The sequence below is a fragment of the Heptranchias perlo genome, chromosome 4 (assembly GCF_035084215.1).
Source record: "Heptranchias perlo isolate sHepPer1 chromosome 4, sHepPer1.hap1, whole genome shotgun sequence".
NCBI classification, from domain to species: Eukaryota; Metazoa; Chordata; class Chondrichthyes; order Hexanchiformes; family Hexanchidae; genus Heptranchias; species Heptranchias perlo.
The window spans coordinates 93,352,210-93,374,339 of record NC_090328.1 but is presented as its reverse complement, the minus strand read 5'-3'; the positions used below and the strand labels follow the sequence as shown (position 1 = coordinate 93,374,339).

The 22,130-nt window shown below is 41.4% G+C and overlaps 1 protein-coding gene across 2 annotated transcripts in view; it reads left to right on the top strand.

The window, feature by feature from the left end:
- Window positions 1-22,130, top strand: part of focad (focadhesin) — a 212,373-nt gene that overhangs the window by 82,540 nt on the left and 107,703 nt on the right. For both annotated transcript variants that reach the window (XM_067983305.1, XM_067983307.1), the window contains exons 16-19: window positions 2,297-2,431; window positions 3,417-3,467; window positions 4,187-4,270; window positions 21,728-21,869. In XM_067983305.1, the coding sequence (XP_067839406.1) occupies window positions 2,297-2,431; window positions 3,417-3,467; window positions 4,187-4,270; window positions 21,728-21,869 (412 nt within the window). The remainder of the gene's footprint in view (window positions 1-2,296; window positions 2,432-3,416; window positions 3,468-4,186; window positions 4,271-21,727; window positions 21,870-22,130) is intronic.

Here is a 22,130-nt window from a genome sequence, read left to right as displayed (position 1 = left end):
AACATGATTTCCCTTTCATAAATCCATGTTGACTTTGTCAAATTCCGTTGATATTTTCTAAGTGTCCTGTTATCACATCCTTTAGAATAGACACTAGCATTTTCCCGACTACTGATGTTAGGCTAACTGGTCTGTAGTTCCCTGTTTTCTCTCCCTCCTTTTTTAAATAGTGGGGTTACATTTGCCACCCTCCAATCTGCAGGAACTTGTCTTGGCTTATAAGTGCTTTGAATGACCAAACTCATATCAGGGTTTTATTAGGGACTCACAGAGGATAACTGAAGGTTTACTATTCTGTGATGCCCTCTGGGATCATCCTGGAGGGCAAAGACAACCCTCAGCTGCTTTTCTCTACTACCAACCATTTCCGTAAACTCCTCTCCTCTGTTCCCTCCACCCTCACCTCCAATAACAAGCGTGAGGAGCTCATGGACTTCTTTGTCACCAAAGTAGAGGCCATCTGTTCAGCTACCTCTACTGCTTTCCCTCAAGCCAAATCTCCCTCAGATCCCACCCTGCCCCTTACGATAGCCTTGAACCCCCATTTCTCTCCCATCTGTCCCCATGGCCTCTTTGATCTTGTCACTAAACTGCTGATGAGCTTTACATGGGGCCAATGGCTCAAAAATAAAATTCTCATCCTCATATTTAAATCCCTTTCTGGCTTAGACGTTCCCTGTCTCTGCAATTTCCTACAAGCCTACTACTACAACCCCCCACACTAAACTCTAACTCTAGCCTCTTGTACATCCACCCCTCCTTTTGTCCTACCTTTGACTGTGCCTTCAGCGTCTTGGCCCTATTCTCTGCTATTTCCTCCCCAAACCGCTTCGCCTTTCCACCTTCCTCTCCTCCTTTAAAACCTTCCTTAAAATCCATCTATCTTTTGGTCACCACTTCTAATCTCTTCTACTTACCCCTCCTCCTTTGGTTCAGCGTCCATCTTTTGATTGCACCTTTGTGAAATGCTTTGGGATGTTTTTCTACATTAAAGGCTCTATATAAATGCAAGTTGTTGGTGTGTGTGCATGTGAGAGAGAGGAAGAGAAAATGCTTTCCACAAGCAAGTTATCTAAACTAAAGGAATTTTACCTTCATGGAATATTTTTAAGTGTCTCAAAAAATGTTCTCTGTTGAAGAGTTGACACCAGCTTTGCTTTATTTTCAATTATTGTGTCAAACCAGACAATTGCTTAAATTCTTGTGCTGCTTTCCTTGATTCAAGACCAGCTGCTGCAGCATGTGCAGAAGAACTTAGCACTGCCTTGGTCTTTAAACTTTTTACATCAGTTTGTGTTTGTAAAAAAGTGATTTAAAAAAAAAAATCCCTTCTCCCTCCACCCCCAAAGTGTACCTGTACCAAATAACCGCACAAGGTATTGTGCCTAATGCTTCCCAGGTGTTAAAGGGAAACTCTGAGTGATAGGTATTCTGACTTTCTGAACTTCCAGTGAGAGAGTAGGTGGCCGTTGCTATCCAAAATGCATCACCTGCATTTGGAAAAAACAGTAACCTACCCGCTATATTTTGGGGCACATTGGAGCTTTATTACTTTGGTATTGCTATGATTTTTAATCTTGGATGAAGATATTCCACTTCTCCGCTCCTAATGAAAGAAGCTTCTCTTTCGAAGCTGCTAACAAATATTAAGTCTTTGTTATTTACTGGAGTTCATTGTGTGTATTTTAAGTGACTATGTAGGGAATAATCAGAAACTGCATTCAGCACATCTAAAACTGTGACAGACTGTGGAAAAAAAATGAAGTTTTTTTTGTTTGGTTTTGATTTGGTAGTTGCTCCTTTAAATCCAGTCACAGTACATAGGCAGTTTAAAAACTGACTGCAGTTCAGATTCCTGTTCAAAGTTATACCGATAGTGTTACAAGTTGCAGAGAGTAATAATTCAAAATTAAATGCCACTCATGTTTTTAATGCTACTCCCGCTTTTGTGTTTCTTTTAGCAATCCGTACACTGTTAAACCTCCCAAGACTCCCTCCACAGTACTTATATTATTTCTACTTTTTCTCCTTACGTTTTCCCTCAGCATTCCCTTAATTGTAACTGCTCACATTCCCTATTTCCTGCTCATCCCACTGATTTCTTGTGTGCTCACCACCGCCACATTCTTTGGAACCCTCCCTCAATTTTCTTCTGAAATTTTAAGGGAAAAATTATTTTGCAAAAATCAAAAAAAGCTTTAGGAAATGTGAAGCATTTAGAAGTGAACCATAACAGTTGTGTAATATAGTGCTGGATAGCAAACTGCTGGGATTACCATTTCTTTTTCCTCTTTAGGTGGTTGACATCCGTTCTACGTGGTATGCCTTGTCCCCAAAGCTCAGCTGTGACACGCGACCTCTGGTTGTCAAAGTCCTGACTGAAGTATTTGCTCTGGTTCCTTCACTAAACATTAAGTCCACAGATTATGAGGTAGGCAACATTAGCCAATGTGGAGGCACTCCCAGGTATGCACAGAAATGGAAAAGAAAAGGGAAACGCAGAATACTACTTCAATATTAAACCATGACAGTAGGACGTTTAAACTAGTGAAAGGCAAATTTAAGACTGATAATGGGAAGTTCTTTTTCTGAAGAATGTGCAACATATTGAATGGTCTTACATGTAGTGTAATGGGGGCAAAAATCCCGTGAAGATGATCTGCATATCAATTTCACAAGCTGCGACAATCAAAGTAGTGTGATGTCTCCATCTTTATTAATGTTAAAGATCAAAGTGACTGCAAATTGCTGTCTTGAGGCGTGAAAGCAGTAGTTGCCGAATGCAGGTTCTAAAGACGCTCTATTTCAAGAGGCATTTCCATACATACTTATTCAATGAAGTTTTACTCCCTCCCCAACCTGAATTTTATGCCCTCTTCTCCTGAAGGTGTTGACTCAAGCTCAGGTATGGTTCCATGGGTATTGGGCTCCCTCTGGTACCTTTCCCAAATGGCTAATCTTTGTGTGTGAACGGATGGGGGGCATCACAGATGAGCTTGATCCACACACATGTACTTTCCAGTGGGGTGCTGAGACCAGCTAGAAATTTTAAAGCCAATGTTTTATTTAGGAAACATATATTTGGAAATTTTATATTGAATATTGTACTAATTATTTAATAAAATTTGGAAGTGTTGTGTTTACTTTATGCTCACAGAATATTTAATATTGTAGCAGATATGTCTGAGTGCCCTTTGTAAGTAGAATAATGTATGGTTCAGAGTAGCCTTGACAGTTTTTAACGATTATACCAGTACACTACTGCCTGCTTGTATTTTGAATGTTCTGACAGTTGTGAATTTGCTTTGAATGCCCATTGTTGGCTTGTTATAAATTTAATCAAAGCCTGATGTTTTCGGACTGATCTGCACTTCTAGATTACAGTTATTTATGAGGGTTTTTTGTTTTCTCCACAGAAATTTAGAGCGCAAGTTATAAGCATATTGTGGAGCCACACCCAGAGTAAGGTACATTTAACCCTTATCCTGCTGAGTAACTAAGAACTTGATATGTTAGCATAGCACATGTTATGACTTACATTTGCTTTTTAAAGATTAACACTTAGTCAGAACATTACCCAGTATTGTATTATTATTATTTTTGATCCATCTGTGACTAATTGAGAAACTCTGCACTTGACAACTATTTTTATAGCTGTCGAAGTTCACAGGATTCACCCAGTGTTATAGCATACTTTGTCAAACCTTTCTGTTGACCGATGGTTTGTAACATAGCACAGAGTTGTAAGAGAAATTATTGAGAGCAAATGTTCATGAAGGAAATGCCAATCCTACTGATACAGAATAATGTGCTGAGCTTGTTGGAGAAATATAGCACAAAACAATTGCCAAATATTTAAATTCTCAAACTGCCATGGTGGGATTTGGATTTACATTCCTGGATTATTAGTCCAGGCCTCTGGGTTACTAGTCCAGTAACATAACCACTACACTACCGTACCCCTCTGAATGATCAAGTAAGATTAAAAAATTGTTTGAGAATTATATGAACCAATTTTCTTTGTGAGTATTAGTATTTCTGTGCAAGTCCCAAATGGTATATTAAAATTGTTTGATACAGTACGAAGGAATTCTTGATATAATACTATAGGATGTAATCAGCTTTTGACAATGAATTATTGTTCTATAAATGGTATAGAAGAAGGAACTCTCTTTGTTCTTTGTAGAACACGCTCATAGCCAGCTCTGCGTACAAGGCTCTTTCAGCATTCAGCTCTGAGGAATATACAGTTCTTCACCTACCAGAACAGGTATGGGTTGCATAAACTTGTAGTCTTTCTCTTCATTTGGAACTGAAATGTGAACACTTTTTGTCCCTTATTAATTTTGTAAAATGTTTTGTTTTGATTTGATCACTATATATTGTGCGGGTACAGGGTGCAATAGGTTCACACACAATTGTGTCAACTTTGGGGCTTAAGCTTGAATTTGACCAGACCAATATGATGTCAATCTCTTCAGCTGGATGTAACGCTGTGTTCTTAGTGGGCAAATATCCACAGTGCAAGATTGTCCTAATTCGGTATTAATTGGCACAAGGAGAGTCCATGAGGATGGCTGATGTGGGGAGCAAAAGAGTTCACACTGAGCAAGTGGGGGGTATTTTTCAGGTTGAGCAAAATTCACATTTGATCTACCTACACTCTCGCTTCATGACTGACTGTGTTGTAACTAACTGTGCTTGAAGTTCACAGTGAGGGGATAGAATTGGAAACATTCTTCTCTTTGCAAAAAATAAAAAATCACCAACAAAAAAAATTTAAAATTATTTATACAATGCATATAATTAGGTGAAGTTTAGGCTTTCACATAGAACCGAAGTATCGTGACTTTTTTTATTATCTACTTTTCTAAAATATTTTATGCCATAATAAACTGTAATATTCTTGGCATTTGCTGAGTATTGAATTTTAATAGTGATGGATAGTTGAGGATTTTGTCTTTTGAATGAATACAGAGTAACAAGGAGTTCCCCTGAACCTGTTTGAATTACAGTTAAGTAGATTAGCTGAAATAGCGGTACAATGCTAAATTATAAAATAAAAGAGAAACTAGATTTTCTAAATGGAAAACTTTCCTGAGAAACAATAACCATTGGAGAATTGCAATAGCACCATAGCACTAAAACCAAAAATATAACCACATTACATTTTTTGGCAATGCTTTTCATATGACACTGTGGATTGAGACTTATTCTGTGGTTCTAAATATCCTACCATTTCTGCTTTGCTATTAGTAATTTACAGAAGCTGCTTGATTTCCTGGTGTTGCACATGAATAGTCAAGAGCAAGTGCTCTCTTCCTATTGAATAGGGTTAGCGGGCAGGGAGATAATTGAACAGGGAGAAGAAAGGGGAGGTAAAGGTGGCAGAAGGGAGGTGGACAGAGAAGGGGGGAAGGGTGGAAAACTACCTCAGTGTGGGGAGAGTACAGGAAACTACCTCAGTTGGGGGAAGGGGCATGGGGATTGAGGGTGGAGGTGGAGTGAGGATCGTGGGAGAGGCAAGGACTTGCAAACTACCTCAGTTGGGGGGGTAAAATAGGAAACCACTTCAATGGGGATTTTTAAAAAACTATTTTCAGTGCTCCCGATTTTTCCATCTTTTGCTGCTCCCATTTTTTTTGTGCTCCTGATTTTTTTAACCGTTTCCTGGTCCTGTTTTTTTCACCATTTCCGGGTCCCCACCTAAACTGAAATTTCCTCTGCCCATCCCTTACAAGACTAGAGCTGCAAAGGGGGTAGGGCCGGTGCGGATGCTCCCTACGCGGCCTATGCCTGGAAGCTGGTGCCCAGTTAGATGAAGGTTGCTGGCATCCAGAAGGGTGCAAGTCAGCTTCACTGGGAGGGGGAGGTGGCGGGGTGATGGTGGGGGGGCAGTGTTGGCGGTGGGTGGAGCACGAGGTCCAAGCCAGGAAAGCGTAGTGAAAAAAATCTTCGATCCATAATTCGAGATAAAATTAGTAAGCCTTTAGAAATGTATGAGTAATGAGAGATAGCCAGCATGGATCTGTTAAAGGCAATTTGCGTTTGAGAAAATTAATATTTTTTTGAACAAGTGGCCAATTGGATAGATAAAAGGAATGCAGTTCATGTAATGTATATGGATTTTCAGAAGGAGTTTGATAAGGTGACACTCAATAGGCCTGTTAGAAAAATTCAGGCATGGTATAAGAGGTAATGTAGCGGCATGGGTAGAAAGGAAAGAAAGATTTAGGGTGAATGGGTAATAAAAATACTCAACAGGTCTGGCAACATCTGTGGAGAGAGAAACAGAGTTAACATTTCAGGTCAATGACCTTTCATCAGGGTAAATGGGTATTGCTCAAACTGGTGACGGGTTAGAAGTGGTGTACTCCAGGGTTCAGTGCTGGGACCACTTTTGTTCTTGGTACACAGAGATGATTTGGACTTGGGCATGGGGAGCACAATCTCAAAATTTGCTAATGACACAAAAGTAGAATGTTTGGCAAATCAAGGAGAACTGTAAAAGACTTCAGAAAGACAGACAGATTAGCAGAATGGGCAGACAGGTGGCAGATGCAATATAATAATTTTTGTGAGGTAATTCAATTTGGGAGAAAAAAATAAGGAATGTGAGTATACGTTGAATGGAAAAAACACTGAAGGGTGTAGATGACAGAGGCTAAGAGGTTCAAATACATAATTACCTGAAAGTGCGAGTACAGGTAAATAAAGCCATCAAACAGATCAGTAGAATTTTGGCTTTTATAAATATGGGCATAGAATGCAGGAGTAAAAAAGTAATGATGAATTTATACAAAATCTCAGTTAGGCCACAGAGAGTAGTGTATGTAGTTTTGGACACTCCATTATGGAAAGGACATTAAAGCAGTAGAGAGCATTCAGCATAAATTCACCAGGATGATGCCAAGGATGGAAAACTAAAGTTATGAGAAGACACTTGAGATACTGGGACCATTTTCATTTCCAATGGAAATAATGGAGCTGCGAAGACTAAACGATTTAATAGAGGTGTTTAAAGTTATGAAGAGTTTTGATAAGAGTGAGTAGGGAAAGACATTTCTTCTGGTTGAGTTGTTGACGAGTGGTCATCAATTTAAAGAGAGTAAAGAGAGAAGTTAGGAGAAATTTCTGTATATTGAGGGTTGTTGGAACATGAAATGTTTCGCCATCGAGAGTTGTTGAGGCAGAGAGCATTGCATCTCAAGGGTAAACTAGATAAATATTTGAAGCAAAGAAACATACAAAGCTGGAGAGCAGGACAGTGCGATTAGTTTTGGATTGCTGTAGCAAATGTCTCTGGACCCTGAAGATTAAAGAAGTTTTGGCATCAGCCCCCTTAAAAAGGGAGACGTGAATCATGTCTCAGAGACGGATGGGCAAGACTTCCCTCAACAGGTGGATGCCAGAATTTCTGGTGTGGGGCAGGCAGTCCCATGCAAATCAGGTGCCCACCCCCCCCCCCCCATTGACCCCACATACTCTGGAGGGATCAGCACTGGAGCGCACCAGGTGGCACATCAGGATCACATAGTGTATATTTTTGGATCCATAAGTAAGTACCTCTGCTGTCAGATCACAATGCTTTACAAGTGCAACCCTTATCACAGTGCATCTACAGGCTTAAAAGGTATTGCAGGGAAATGGCCCAGAATTTGCTGAAAAAATAACGCATTTGAACGACGCATGCTATTATCAATGTGCAAATTGGCTAGCAACTTGTGGCAAGGCAGAGATACCCCGTGAATTGTGAATCGCCACCAGTTGCTGGCCGATTTGCGCCGCTCCGCCGCTAGCTTCGTGAAAACGGCAACTCGCCCTTAACCTCCCCGTGATTTTTATGAAGTTGCTGCATTTGCACATTAATTGACCATTAAACTCGCCACAGAAAGTTTAGTCTCGTAATTTATAGCATAAGTGCCCTTTTAACGACATGATAGTTGTTAATGACTGTCAATCAACCTCTCTTGCCCAGAAAGTGAACAATTAAAAGTATGGCGTCTCATTCCTTCAGGTTGTGAATTGTTGTTGGAAATTTAAAAAGTGTCAAATTTTACATTTTTAATTTTTTTCTTACTTTTCCTTTCTGTCTTTTTTTTTCTCTCTCTTAATCAATCTTTTTTCCCCTCTATTTCTGTTTTCGTACCTGATTTGACATTGAATTCACCCACTCTAATTCACCCTCCTTCTTAGTCCTTCCTTTGTTTATTTCTCAATCATTTAATCTCACTGTTAGCCCGTTGTTCACCAAGGTCCCTGGTGCCCTCATCGGCCGTTATCAGATCGCACTTCCAGCAACTTTGTGGCTGAAAAATGTTAAAACCTAAACATGCATGAACAAGTCTAACTAACAGACGCCGTGCTCCAGCAAAATCTGGGCCAATTAATTCTCTTATTGACAGAGGTTGACAAAGGGGTTTTCAATGCATTTTCAAATGAAATGAGATGACCCACCTACTGATTTTAATATATGGTATATTTTTAAGAATTGTAAGTATTTAAAGCCCTGGGAAATCCAAGGATCAAACAGTTTGACTAAAGGTAAAACCATAGCAAGACCTCATGCTGATGCTGTAATTTGTCACACTTTCGAGGAAGTGCATACTATGTCCACACTGTCGACATATTTGCTTACTTAAATGGGGAGAAAAGTTAAGGGAAGGTACTTCAAAGTACTCTTCGTGTTTAATGTAGCAAATTAATATATACATTCCCAAGATTCTAGTTTTGTGTTTTTGTAAAAGCTTCAACTGCTCTTGCTGCAGCTTTGGAAGGCAGCTGACAACAACCCAGTGGCAACTCAGTTAGATTTTGTTATCGCCCGCCCCCCCCCCCCCACCCCAGGAAACAACAAACCTCCTCGTGGGACCTCCTAGCAGCTTGTCTTAGTTAGAGGGCAAAGTAGAATTGGCAATCAAACCAGCCTTCCACATTTCCATTGCCCAGCACACTATGCTCTGCCACCGTGTAAAGGCTATGCTTTAGTTAATTATTGTGACATTCTAATGTGTCACCAAGTTAAATTCATATTGTTAAGATATTTCAGGTATCATAAACATTCTTTCTATTCCTTAATAAAAAGGTTACAAAGAAACAGTTGACATTCCCCAAATATGCTTATATTGCTTCCCCTCCAAAAAAAAAGTACAGTGATCTCCAGTTTGTGTAATGATCATGTAATGTAACCCGATGGCTATGATCATCATATTCGTGATGTGATATATTATCTATCCAATCATAGCCAGAAAATCAGCTGCAATGGCTTCTCTTCACATTCCTGCGCCCTTACCTCTGGAGCCCCCCGAGGATCTATTCGTGGCCCCCTCCTATTTCTCATCTACATGCTGCTCCTCAGCGACATCATCCAAAAACACGTCAGGTTCCACATGTACGCTGATGACATCCAGCTCTACCTCACCACCACCTCCCTCGACCCCTCCACTGTCTCTGATTTGTCACACTGCTTGACCAACATCCAGTACTGGATGAGAAAAATTTCCTCCAACTACACGTTGGGAAGACCGAAACCATTGTCTTCGGTCCCCGCTACAAACTCCGTTCCCTAGCCACCGACTCCATCCGTCCCCTGGCCACTGTCTGAGGCTGAACAAGACCGTTTGCAATCTTGGCTTCCTATTTGACCCTGAGATGAGATTCCGACCACATATCTGTTCCATCACCAAGACTGCCTGCTTCTACCTCTGTAACATCGCCTGTCTCCGCTCCTATCTCAGCTCATTTGCTGCTGAAACCTTTGTCGATGCCTTTGTTACCTCTAGACTTGACTATTCCAGTGCTCTCCTGGCCACCCTCCCATCTTCCACTCTCCATAAACTTCAGCTCATCCAAAACTCTGCCGCCCGTATCCCAACTTGCACAAAGACCTGTTCACTCAAGACCCCTGAGCTCGCTGACCTACATTGGCTTTCCGGTCCTTTGATTTTAAAATTCTCATCCTTGTTTTCAAATCCCTCCATGCCTTGCCCCTCCCTTTCTCTGTAAACTCCTCCAGCCCTACAACCCTCCAAGATCTCTGCGCTCCTCCAGTTCTTGCCTCTTGCGCATCCCCGATTTTAATCGCTCCATCGTTGGTGGCCGTGCTTTCAGCTGCATAGGCGCTAAGCTCTGGAATTCCCTCCCTAAACCTCTTCAGCTTTCTACCTCTCTCTTCTCCTTTATGACGCTCTTTAAAATCTACCTCTTTAACCAAGCTTTTGGCCACCTGTCCTAATATCTCCTTATGTGTCTCTGTGTTAAATTTTGTTTGATCGCTCCTGTGAAGTGCCTTGGGACGTTTTACTACATTAAAGGCGCTATATAAATGCAAGTTGTTGTTGTTGTGATGGAGTTTCATGTCAACTCTTGATCATGTATCTCAACAGTGCATAGCTGGCTAGAACAATCAGATGACAATGTCCCTAGAGGCCTTAATTCTGAAAATAATTCTGGTCGTTATGTAAGCTGTGTGGGGACGATAAGAAGTTGCTATGACTCACCATAGCAAGGAGAAGGTGTATGATTCAACATATTTTCAGTTCTGTATTAAGAGGTGCCTCATCATGTAACATTTGATTGAAGCACATACAGTTGCTCAGTCTATCCTGGTTTTTAGCTGTGGTTAAATTCGTCTGAAAACCTAGTTGTTCATTCTGAATTCACAGGCCTTGTGTTGCTGTTTGTTTAGCTGAACAGATAAGTTGGTCTGGGCATGGTTTGATTTGCACAAAGTCAATTCCTGTACTTCTGCACCAGTGCACTTAGTAGTGATTGTAAACGACTTGAACTAATCTGGTGGCACCAAATCGCAAATCTGCAAGTCTCAATTGTTACGAATGACACTGGTTCACTCATTTTGGTTTAATAAATATAATCCAATTTGATGCACGTCATTTTCAAAAAAGAAGTAATTCCATTTTGTATGGTCCCTCCTAAGACATCTGCACACACTGGCGAGGACAATTTGAGAAAACCGACAAATTTGGCACTATTCCCCAGACAATATAACTTTTTTTATTCATTCATGGGATGTGGGCGTCGCTGGTGAGGCCGGCATTTATTGCCCATCCCTAATTGCCCTTGAGAAGGTGGTGGTGAGCCGCCTTCTTGAACCGCTGCAGATTGTGTGGTGAAGGTTCTCCCACAGTGCTGTTAGGAAGGGAGTTCCAGGATTTTGACCCAGCGATGATGAAGGAACGGCGATATATTTCCAAGTTGGGATGGTGTGTGACTTGGAGGGGAACGTGCAGGTGGTGTTGTCCCTGTGTACTTGCTGCTCTTGTCCTTTTAAGTGGTAGACGTCGTGGGTTTGTGAGGTGCTGTCGAAGAAGCTTTGGTGAGTTGCTGCAGTGCATCCTGTGGATGGTACACACTGCAGCCACTTTGCGCCGGTGGTGAAGGGAGTGAATGTTTAGGGTGGTGGATGGGGTGCCAATCCATCAGGCTGCTTTGTCCTGGATGGTGTTGAGCTTCTTGAGTGTTGTTGGAGCTGCACTCATCCAAGCAAGTGGAGAGTATTCTATCACATTCCTGACTTGTGCCTTGTAGATGGTGGAAAGGCTTTGGGGAGTCAGGAGGTGAGTCACTTGTCACAGAATACCCAGCCTCTGACCTGCTCTTGTAGCCACAGTATTTATGTGGCTGGTCCAGTTAAGTTTCTGGTCAATGGTGACCCCCAGGATGTTGATGGTGGGGGATTCGGCGATGGTATGAATGTCAAGGGGAGGTGGTTAGACTCTCTCTTGTTGGAGATGGTCATTGCCTGGCACTTGTCTGGCGTGAATGTTACTTGTCACTTATGAGCCCAAGCCTGGATGTTGTCCAGGTCTTGCTGCATGCGGGCTCGGACTGCTTCATTATTTGAGGGGTTGCGAATGGAACTGAACACTGTGCAATCATCAATGAACATCCCCATTTCTGACCTCATCATCTCATGCAAAAGACAGCACTTCCAATAAACAGCATCTCTCTCTTTCATGAATAAACTATATCCCTGCCTTTTGAATTCACTGCCATTTTCTGGGTGCGCTATGCTTCCACAATCCCTAGGACGACATATTTGTCTTCTGCTACACGTTTCTAATTCTAGCATTTTACTCCATTGCTTATAATGCGAAATGGAAACATTTTGTGCAATGTAGTTCTGCTAGTTCATTTAGGCCTGTTACATGTGATGATGCACATATTCTGAAGTACTTCCAGCAACAGTTCAACACACATTTAAAATGTGGCTCTGTTGGGTTCATTTTATGGCTATTTCAGTCTCTCGTGACCTACTTACATTTGGATCATTAGGAGGAATCACCTGTTGGAGTTTGGTTTTATTTTGAAATTGGGCCCTTACTGTTTCCTAATTGAGCTTAATTTAGTTCTTCACAAACTAGTGTACCCACCATTTGAGCCTCTGAAAATGTGTGGGTTTAAATTTCTTTCATGGAAAACTGTACTACTGTTAGCATTAGTTTCAGTGCTCGGAGTTACTGAACTGCAAACCATAATTGGTTTGGAATTCTGACTAGGCAATCTCTAGGACTGATTTACGTCTTTTACCAAAGGTCAGTTCCAAAAATTGTTCCAGGATTGTTCAAGAAATTGTTGTCCCATTGTTTTATCTGCAGCCACTCAAGTCAGAACTGGAATGTCATTTCCATTATGTAGTCATTCAGGTATTCTATCTCTTGCACAGACCAATTTAGAGAATCTTGACAGTTGTTTCTTATGATCAGAAGACACAAGATAAATTGGTCACTAAGCAGTGGGTAACCAAATTGATGATTGAGTGCATTTTACACTGCTAACATCTTGCAAGGAAGGAGCCCAGTGGAGGTTAAGGGTCATTCCACCAATTCCGTGCCTGTCTATCAAGCATCTCTCAATCAGGTTTCAATTGATAACAATTGCAAAGTTGCTCCATGGAGAAATCCTCACACAGTCACTGAACATTAATGTCTAGATTTAACTGGAGCACACAACAATACTTTTGGCAGATCGGTCCTGACAGCTGGTGTTCTGACTCCTACACAGGGGTCTCCCTTTTCCTAATTATGTCTTCATTTGGTATGTCCTAGGATTTGAAGGATGTGGAATGGAGAAGATCGATAGAGTAGCTACCTGATCATCTTCATTCTTTAAAACAAAATGCATTCTCCACATATGATGGCCTCATCCATCCATCCATCCATCCAGGGCTTGCTGGGGTATTTTAATTTGGTAGGGGAAGGGGTTAGTGATAAGTGATTAGTTATCGGCCAAAATGAACTATCGCTATAGCCCTGGGGCTTTATCAAACGTGTGTGTCGGAGACTATGCGCAGCACCACCTATCTGCAACATTTCATGTGCATGCTCAGCATGTGGTTTCCTTGGAAACTTCAATATTTATTAAATATAATTGGAAACATAATCTTTAAGATAATGAAAGGGTTTGATAGGGCAGACATCGAGAAAATGGCTCCACTTGTGGGGGAGTCCAAAACTAGGGGCCTTAAATATAACATAGTCACCAATAAGTTCAATGGGGAATTCAGGAGGAACTTCTTTACCCAGAGTGGTTAGAATGTGGAACTCGTTACCACATGGAATAGTTGAGGCGAATAGTATAGATGCATTTAAGGGAAAGTACATGAGGGAGAAAGGAATTGAAGTATACGCAGATAGGGTTAGATGAAGAGGGGCGGGAGCAGATTTGTGTGGAGCTTAAACATTGGCATGGACCAGTTGGGCGGAATGGTCTGCTTCTGTGCTGTAAATTCTATGTAACCTGTCAAGCTAGGCTGTATTCCTATGATTCATAACATTTGGAGAATGGAGAAGATCCCAATACATAGGTAAATTACCTTTACCTTTATACATGCTTAATTATAACACTGGAAAAAGAATGTAATGCTTTTCTTGCAGTAAATTTTGCCATTTGTTTTTACCTTGGTCTCTTGAAATTTATTCTCTTCTTGTGGTTCCTCCTTCATCCCCATCACACACCACTAATCAAACTGACAGTGTGGCTCAGTGACCAGCTCCTGTGTATCTCTAGCACACTGGAACTGGCCACTAGTTGATGATTTGCTCTCTAGTTTTCCTTCTCTCCCCATGAAGAAAGCACCAGACCTCTATAACATATGATGCGACTGAGCTTGGGAGGTGTGTGTATGGGTGTAGGTGTAGAGTGTGGGTGGAAGGAATTACAGGCACAAGCAGCAATGTTCAAGCAGCAATGCACCATTTCCCCCTCCACCCCCTAATTCAACATGGCACTCCTACCCCCTCAATTCAAAGTGCCATTCGACCCCTCCAATCCAGTTCCAGCTGGTCGTCTTCTTCCTCATCTCTGATTAAAGCTGACGTTCCTTTCCTGCTCCAACTCTTTCAGTTCAAGCTGATACTTCCTGCCCAGTTCAGGCTGTCACTCTTTCACCCCCTCTCCTTAGTTAATGCTGGTGTTTGCTTCCTACCCCCACAAAGTACCATTCCCAGTCTCTGTCCCCTTTCGTCTCCTCTCCTCTCATCTCCCCATCATTTCTCCCCTTCCTCTTCCATCATTACCATTTATTTCCCTTCCCTTCCCCCCTGTGCCACTTCTACCTGAGTGCTTCTACTAATAGAAGGGATTCCTGCCACTGCATACTGAAAGTGGGAATCTTGTTTTGGTGAGAATTTTTGCCTACAGTGTGCAGTGACCAGAATCACTTCCATTAACAGAGGAATCTTGTAGGAACTATATTAAAGGAGAGTGGTCCCGGTCCATGCTGAAACGCTGATGTTTGGCATGCATGAAAGTAGGTATTAATGCTTCAGCACTCCTATGTGCCTTTAGATACTGTTATTAAGAGTGAAAGGATGGATCTGTTTTCTGAAAGCATGCTAAATTTTTGGCACTTAACTAGCTGCTTGATGATGAGCATCCAGTGTTAATAATTTGTTGCAGAACAGTTATGTATTTTTTGTATTCTGCCACTTAATAAGCATGTAACGTTTATGCAGACAGTTCATTTACTGGAAGCAAATTAGTGCTTTTCTTTTTCAGATCATCACAATTAATAGGGTTATAGAGGTGACAAAGTGTTTCGACTTCAGGCATTACTGCATTTGAGGTCACTTATTTAGGCTTTTATGTGCAAAAAAAATGATCGTTGGAAATATTAGCAATCAAATGCTTAATACATTAATATAACATTTTGTCTGTTTTTACGGAAGCTCATTTTTAAAAATTGGGTTAATGTTTCCGTTAAATAATGGACATGGGATTCATCTGCTAATATTGCCAACAGTAATTTCCAGGCTAGGGTGACATAATGATCCAGTTAGAGATGGTTGTAATGAGGGAAGATATCTCATAGAACTGACCCTAGTATTTGCTGGGAAGCCCAGAAAGAGTTGATGAAATTGTACTGGGATACCAACAGGAACGTAGCCTAATGCAACTCCAAGATCCCTGAAGGTCCTGTAATCTGAAAGTAAATACCTTACAGGAGGGAAATTGGTGTTTCCACCTATCCAGTTTTTCACCGGCCCAGCCAGGCTTTTGAAATTGCCAGTTGTCAGTTTACACTTTTAGTCAGCAACAGAGTGACCATTTTTTTTCGTATTCCATGTTGTAGGTTATTGGAAACCAGTCAGTAGAATATGATTTAGAATATTCTGCGAAGGCTTTAGAATATCACTCGACTTTTTCTAAAATAGGAAGATTTTTATCCTTGAGTTCAGGTTGTAAGTAATCGGTTTCAGTGTCTTTAACGTTATGGACTGGAGAGCAAGAACCAAAAAAACATTTCTCACATGCCTTTCATCCATTGAGCGTTTAAGCACAAAGCTCCAATTTTAATTTTGTTTTGATATTTTTAATTCCTACTTTTTACTTTATTACCCCCTCCCCCCACTTTATTTTTCTCAGCATCACTAGTTGTTCTCTTACTAAGAGAACACACAGCTCTAGAACTGTTTCGTAGGGACTTGCCTACTGATTTTTCTTTCTTATTCCCTGATTTTTCTGTTTATTAGCCAGAGGTGGGACTTCCAAGACTACAATGATCATGATGGGAGGCGATCACAGATATAAATTGGCATCCTACTACTCTGCTCAACAGCGTATTAGAACACCAACATGCCTTGCAACCATATGAACACTTAAACTGAGGGAAGCTTAGTAACTTGGAGATCAAGTATATAGCCTTTTGATGTAGTATTTAAATAAGATTATTATCATTGTGGTGACTGCTGTAAAACAGAGACTGTCCATGCTCAACTACAATGATTTGTTATTTGATGAATGCTTAGAATGATGGAAGATGCTGGTTTGGCTTCTGGCACCTTCACAAGGCCGTTGTAATTCTTGAAAGCAGCAATGAAAGAAGTTGCTTCTGTATCGTGCAGTTGAGAAATAGGTTCTTTTAGAAGTGGTAACTTTTGTTTCAACTGATGCAAGGTTATGGACTTCCGTGTAAACTTTCAGGATCATTAGATTCATTCATCAGGCAGTGCAAAGGTCTGAAAAAAACAAAAATGACTGAAAAATAAAAAGCATCTCAGTGGTAGGAAATTGATTAATTGGATTGAAGCTATTCTAAATGACCAATGATAAACTTTTAAGAATTTGTAATGCAATGGAACCTATTGCTGTCCAAATTGTTTTCATCTGAATGAATGATAAAAGTAGCTCACAAAAAGTAGATTCTATCTGAGCAAGGCTCTAAATCTATTAAAATACAGAAATCATGATAATTGTTTGGGAGCTAATTATGTTGTAGCTGCCAGGTTATTGAGTGCTGCTGGTTAATCAAATTAAGGTCAACATGTGTGTAAAGTGGGTTTATCATCTAATATTACCGAATAGAAGAAAATACCCAGAAATAATGTTGTCGTTCCAATCAGAACTGTGTCCAGTTACTTTGCTTTTATTATGGTCAACTACAATTTTGACCTTTTTGTTCTCGTCCCATTTTAGATAATTTTTTTAAGCTCTTCAATTTTTCTATTGCCTTCAATCTGCTCCCATTCCCTGGCTAATAGGATAGACAGGTGACCTGCTACCAGGCACCTGCAAAATGATAAACTTGAGCCACCTATTGAGACTTTTCCTTAGTATTTATTCTCTGTATGTTCTACAGGCAAGTCAGATTGAACAATGTGACTGAAGGATGAAAGCGTAGGTGTAGTCTTTTAATTGAATGGCTGCACTCAATTACAGCCAACAGTATAACTGCAGGTTCAATATTGGAGTTTGACTATACTTTTTAGTAAATTTATTTTGTAGGCCATTTTACACTTTTTTTCTTTTGTCTTTGCTGGTATTGGAGGCAAAAAATGAAACCCTGGGTTATTAATACACTCATAGGGTTCTAATGGATTTTTGAACAGGTTAGGAACAAAATGTTAGTTATCAGAAGCAATAATAAACTTACTAGTTCAGATGCTGTCTCTAACTCTGTTCATAATGGGTATCCTTGATGTTCTGCATATATCCAGTAAGAGTAACAATTTTCTGCTGTTTAATACCTTTAGCATAGATACATGACTCAAGGCACTTCATGGAGAGAAAAGATTTTTTAAAAGAAGGAACAGATAGTGAGTCATTATGGGAGAGTTAACCGAAAATGTGGTCAAGAAGATGGGGATTTCAGAAGGCTTGTAGCTTCAGGAAGAGCAGTGGAGAGGTGAAGGGTTTTAGGGAGGGAATTCTAAGAGTAGGGATGAATAGGCTGATTGCTGTACCGCCAGTAATGGTTGTGGAGGATACTTAAAAGGCCAGAGTCAGAGGACTGAAGGATGCAGGAGGGGATATAACCCTGGAGGTGGTTGCAGAGGTAAAATGGGCTGAGGTCATGAAGGAATTTGGCAATTTATTGCTCGCTCTTGTTTATTTTCGACTTTCCAAATTATCAGCTCTAGCTTAAAGCACAGATGGTGGTTTTCTTCTACTCTACTTTTGTTGGTTTAAAACTTCCTGCTGTTTCACACTTTTAGTATAAAGCAGTTTCTTCCTTCTGATCCAGGACACGTGTCACTTGCTGAAGCCTGACCTCCCACTCTGTGCAGGAAAAAAAACATTTTTTATCATTGAAAATTAGGGATCTGAAATTCCATGATTTTTGGGGGGCAAATGTGGTGTAGTTCAAGTGTAGGGGTTTGGAATTTGGGGTGTGAATTGGATATGCCAGAGTTACACCTGTTCTAAAATACATCCTAAATAGCTGTTGACAGAAGATCTGCCCGTGCCCAAAGAGTGTTTGTGTACATGTCTGCAAATTACAAGATTTTAAAAAAAATTGTTCTTGGGATGTTATTTTGATTTATGATTTATTGCCAACCCCAGTTGCCCTGAGAAGGTGGTGGTGGGCATCCTTGAACCTCAAGTGGTTTGATGCAATGAATGGCTTGTGCGGCCACGCCAGAGGACAGTTAAGAGTCAACCACGTTGGTGTGGGACTGGAGTCACATATGGGCTAGACCGAGTAAGGACAGTAGGTTTCCTTCCCTCAGGCACATTAATGAACCAGTTGCGTTTTTACGACAATCTGACAGCTTCATGGTCACTTAATGAGGGCCAAAGTTGCTGTCCCAGAAACTCTGTCACTTCTCACAGTTGCACCTGACTTAAGCCTGTAAGAAGGAGAGGTAAGTTACCTTCTGCATCATTTGTCAAGCCAGGTAGTAGATGAATTCACAGAAAAATCTTTCCTCAGCTGTGCCGCTAATAAAGAATTCTTCAAGCTGCCTTTCAGCAATTTCAGGCAGGGAAATCTTTTTCTTCCCACCCTTCTGTCTTAGAGCCCTTACCATTGGGTTCACTGTGGACATTCCCATATATGTCTTTATGGAAGGTAGAACAGGAGAGGAGAAAAAGAAAATGAGAGAGGCATGCAGAATAAAACTACACGAAACCAACTAAGAGGTACCCTTCCACCAGAGTCTACAAATCATGCTGTTCTCTCGAGAATGTATCAGAAATTATCTGCTTGAGGAGGCAACATGTCACGAAGGAGGTGTAGAAGGAACCCTGTGTCTTGTTGTAAACTGACCTCCAAACATCGTATCAAACACAGAGGCAAAGCACAGACTTACTTTAGAACAATACACTTCATAACACAAAGTGGTTTTACTGTGCACATATATATTTACAACAGTTGTTTCTTTTTTATCACCACGCCCTACCCCTGATGTCACTCTCCGATATTCTTAAGCCTGTCCTGGCGCTGTGCCGAGGTTGACCTGAGGGCCAGGGGTTCCGTGTACTGCGGTATCTTGAGCCACTTGGGACTTAGGTGGTCCTTGCCTCAGGGCTTCTGAGTCCTGGAAGGGCACTTTTTAGTAGGCTGTATCACCATTGTAGGTGTTTGGGCAGCCTTGTCCTGTATTCTGATACCTACATGTATGGCACCTGAGAAGACTGGCTAGGAAAATCACAAAAGCTTTAATCAGGAGAGAGGATGGCATCACAAGACAGATTCCAGCCACACCACTTGTGCAGGTGCTGGATTTGAAGCCCCAATTTTAGCCTAAAGTGGCCAGTGTGAACAGAGTGCATTTGGGTCAGGCGCCTGATTTACACCCTGCCTGATTTTTCAGCTTCATTGAAGTCTTTATGTGTAAAATCGGGTGGGTTGAGCCAAACGCACCCCTGAACTCGCCGGGCGTATTAGGTTAAAATCAAGGCTTATGTCTACTGATTGGTGGGAGGACAGACCTGATGGTATCAGTTAGGAACCTACAGACCCTGAGAGGTGCTGCTCCAAATCTGTTGGAAGCCAGTTTCCATTGTTGTCTCCAAATGGTCCCCTAAGGTCAGACGGCTTGCGATCAAAGCATCCACTTTGGAGGCTGTGACTGCATCAGATACAGACTGCTGTCGGGGAACAGATGCATATGTTCATGATACCACCACTTGCTTCAGGTAGCACAGTACTGAGGATGGCACTGGACTTCTGCCATGTCTCAGGTCCTCTAAAATGTTCCTCAGTGCTTCCATTTAGAGCACAACCTCAGATCTAAATCTGCCAGCTTAGGAACCAGGGGCTGACTTCAGTGGAGATTTTATTCCCCACTGTCAGATCCCATTTTTACCTTTTGCCTCCTCTGGCACTGTGACGGCAGTGAATGAAGGAGTGTCAGACATATAAAGAGACTACAAGGAAAAATCAGGGGGAGCAGGTCATTTAACTTGGCTGCTCTGGTGAGGTTGCTAAAGAAGAAAGAAAAAACTTGTATTTATATAACTCCTTTTGCAACCTCAGGATGACCTAATGCACTTCACAGCCAATGAAATACTTTTAGAATGTAATCACTGTTGCAATGTGGCAGCCAATTTGCAAGGTGCTACTATACTCACTCTTTGCCTCTCCTTCAGGTATTTTGTGACCCCTGACCCCACTGCTGACCATTCAGGGCCTATTGGATGTCTAGCTCTCATCCTTCCCAGTTTTCTGTATGTTTAAGTAACCTGATCTTGTCATTTACCACTGCAAACTCCATTCCCTAGCCACCTTATTCCATCCCTCTCCTTGGCCACTGTCTGAGGCTGAACCAGACCATTCGCAACCTTGGCATCCTATTTGACCCTGAAATGAGCTTCCGACCACAGGTCCCTCCATCACCAAGAGCACTTACTTCCACCTCCATAACATCACCCGTCTCTGCCCCTGCCTCAGCTCATCTGCTGCTGAAACCCTTATCCATGCCTTTGTTGCTTCCAGATTTGAGTATGCCAATGGTCTCCTGTCTGGCCTCCCATCTTCCACCCTCCATAAATTTGAGCTCATCCAAAACTCTGCTGCCCATATCCTAACTCGCACCAAGTCACGTTCTCCCATCACGCCTGTACTCGCTGAACTACATTGGCTCCCAGTCCGGGAACGCCTTGATTTTAAAATTCTCATCCTTGTTTTCAAATCCCTCCATGGCCTCGCCCCTCCCTATCTCTGAAATCTCCTCCAGCCCTACAACCTTCCAAGATCTCTATGCTCCTCCAATTCTTGCCTCTTGTGCATCCCCGATTTTAATCGCTCCACTATTGGCAGCCGTGCCTTTAGCTGCCTAGGTCCTAAACTCTGGAATTCCCTCCCTGCCTCTCTACCTCTCCTCCTTTAAGACGCCCCTTAAAACCTACCTCTTTGACCAAGTTTTTGGTCACCTGTTCTAATAGCTCCTTATGTGGCTCGGTGTGAAATTTTGTTTGACAATGCTCCTGTGAAGCGCCTTGGAATGTTTTACAACGTTAAAGGCGCTATAGAAATACAGGTTGTTGTTATTTACGGCGTGGTCATTGCAGGCGGAAGTCCCACCACGTCTCCTTTCCAGCAGCACAATAAAGCATTGGGGGATTTTGGGCTTCGGATATCAATGTGGTATCAAATATCTTCTTGAATGGATCCCACCTGAAGATGGCTGAAAAGTTAGGCCTAATCTTAAAAAAATATATTTTGATCATGTACCCTAGAATTACCAGTCTCTGAGGTAAGGTAGTGAATGCAGGACAGCTGCCTATGTATTAAAGGAGCTCTTGTGTTCTTTAAGCAACATCTTTATATTTTTATTTTCATTTAGACTTCCCCCACACCTCCCCCCGCCCCTTTTCTTCCATTGTCTGGGCAACCTATGGTGATCGAAGGTGAAAATGAATAATCACTGGACAATTTTTGGTCAAGTTGCTATGCAGAACACTGGAAACATACACTTGTCAAATTATAGTTTGAAAATGTGTTAAAAGTAGATGATGTGCTAATGTTGTATTTTCTATCTAGGTAAGGCCAGAAAGAAAAAATGATTATGAAAGTGATGAGATGGAAATGAATGCAGAAGAAGAAGAGAAGGAAGAGGATCTTTCAGTCCCAGGTGCATCTTACATGAAGCTGCTTTTAATGACCTCTCCTCCTGTGTTCTCTGGTATGTACTGAGGCTGGTAATTATTTTATCTCAAAATGAAGCAGCAACATTGAGCTTTAGTTGAAGAGCTAAGTTTTTAAAAAAAAAATCAGGTTTGAAGCATTGATTCTGGTAGCTGTGCTTCAAGACTCTGAATATCACCACTAATAACTCATGAAACTCCACCAATTCCTTAGGGTCTCTCGATGCCACAATCTGCACTGTTATTGTTGAGTTTCTCCAAAAACATTGAAAACAGGAGTTAGAAAAAACAGTCATCAA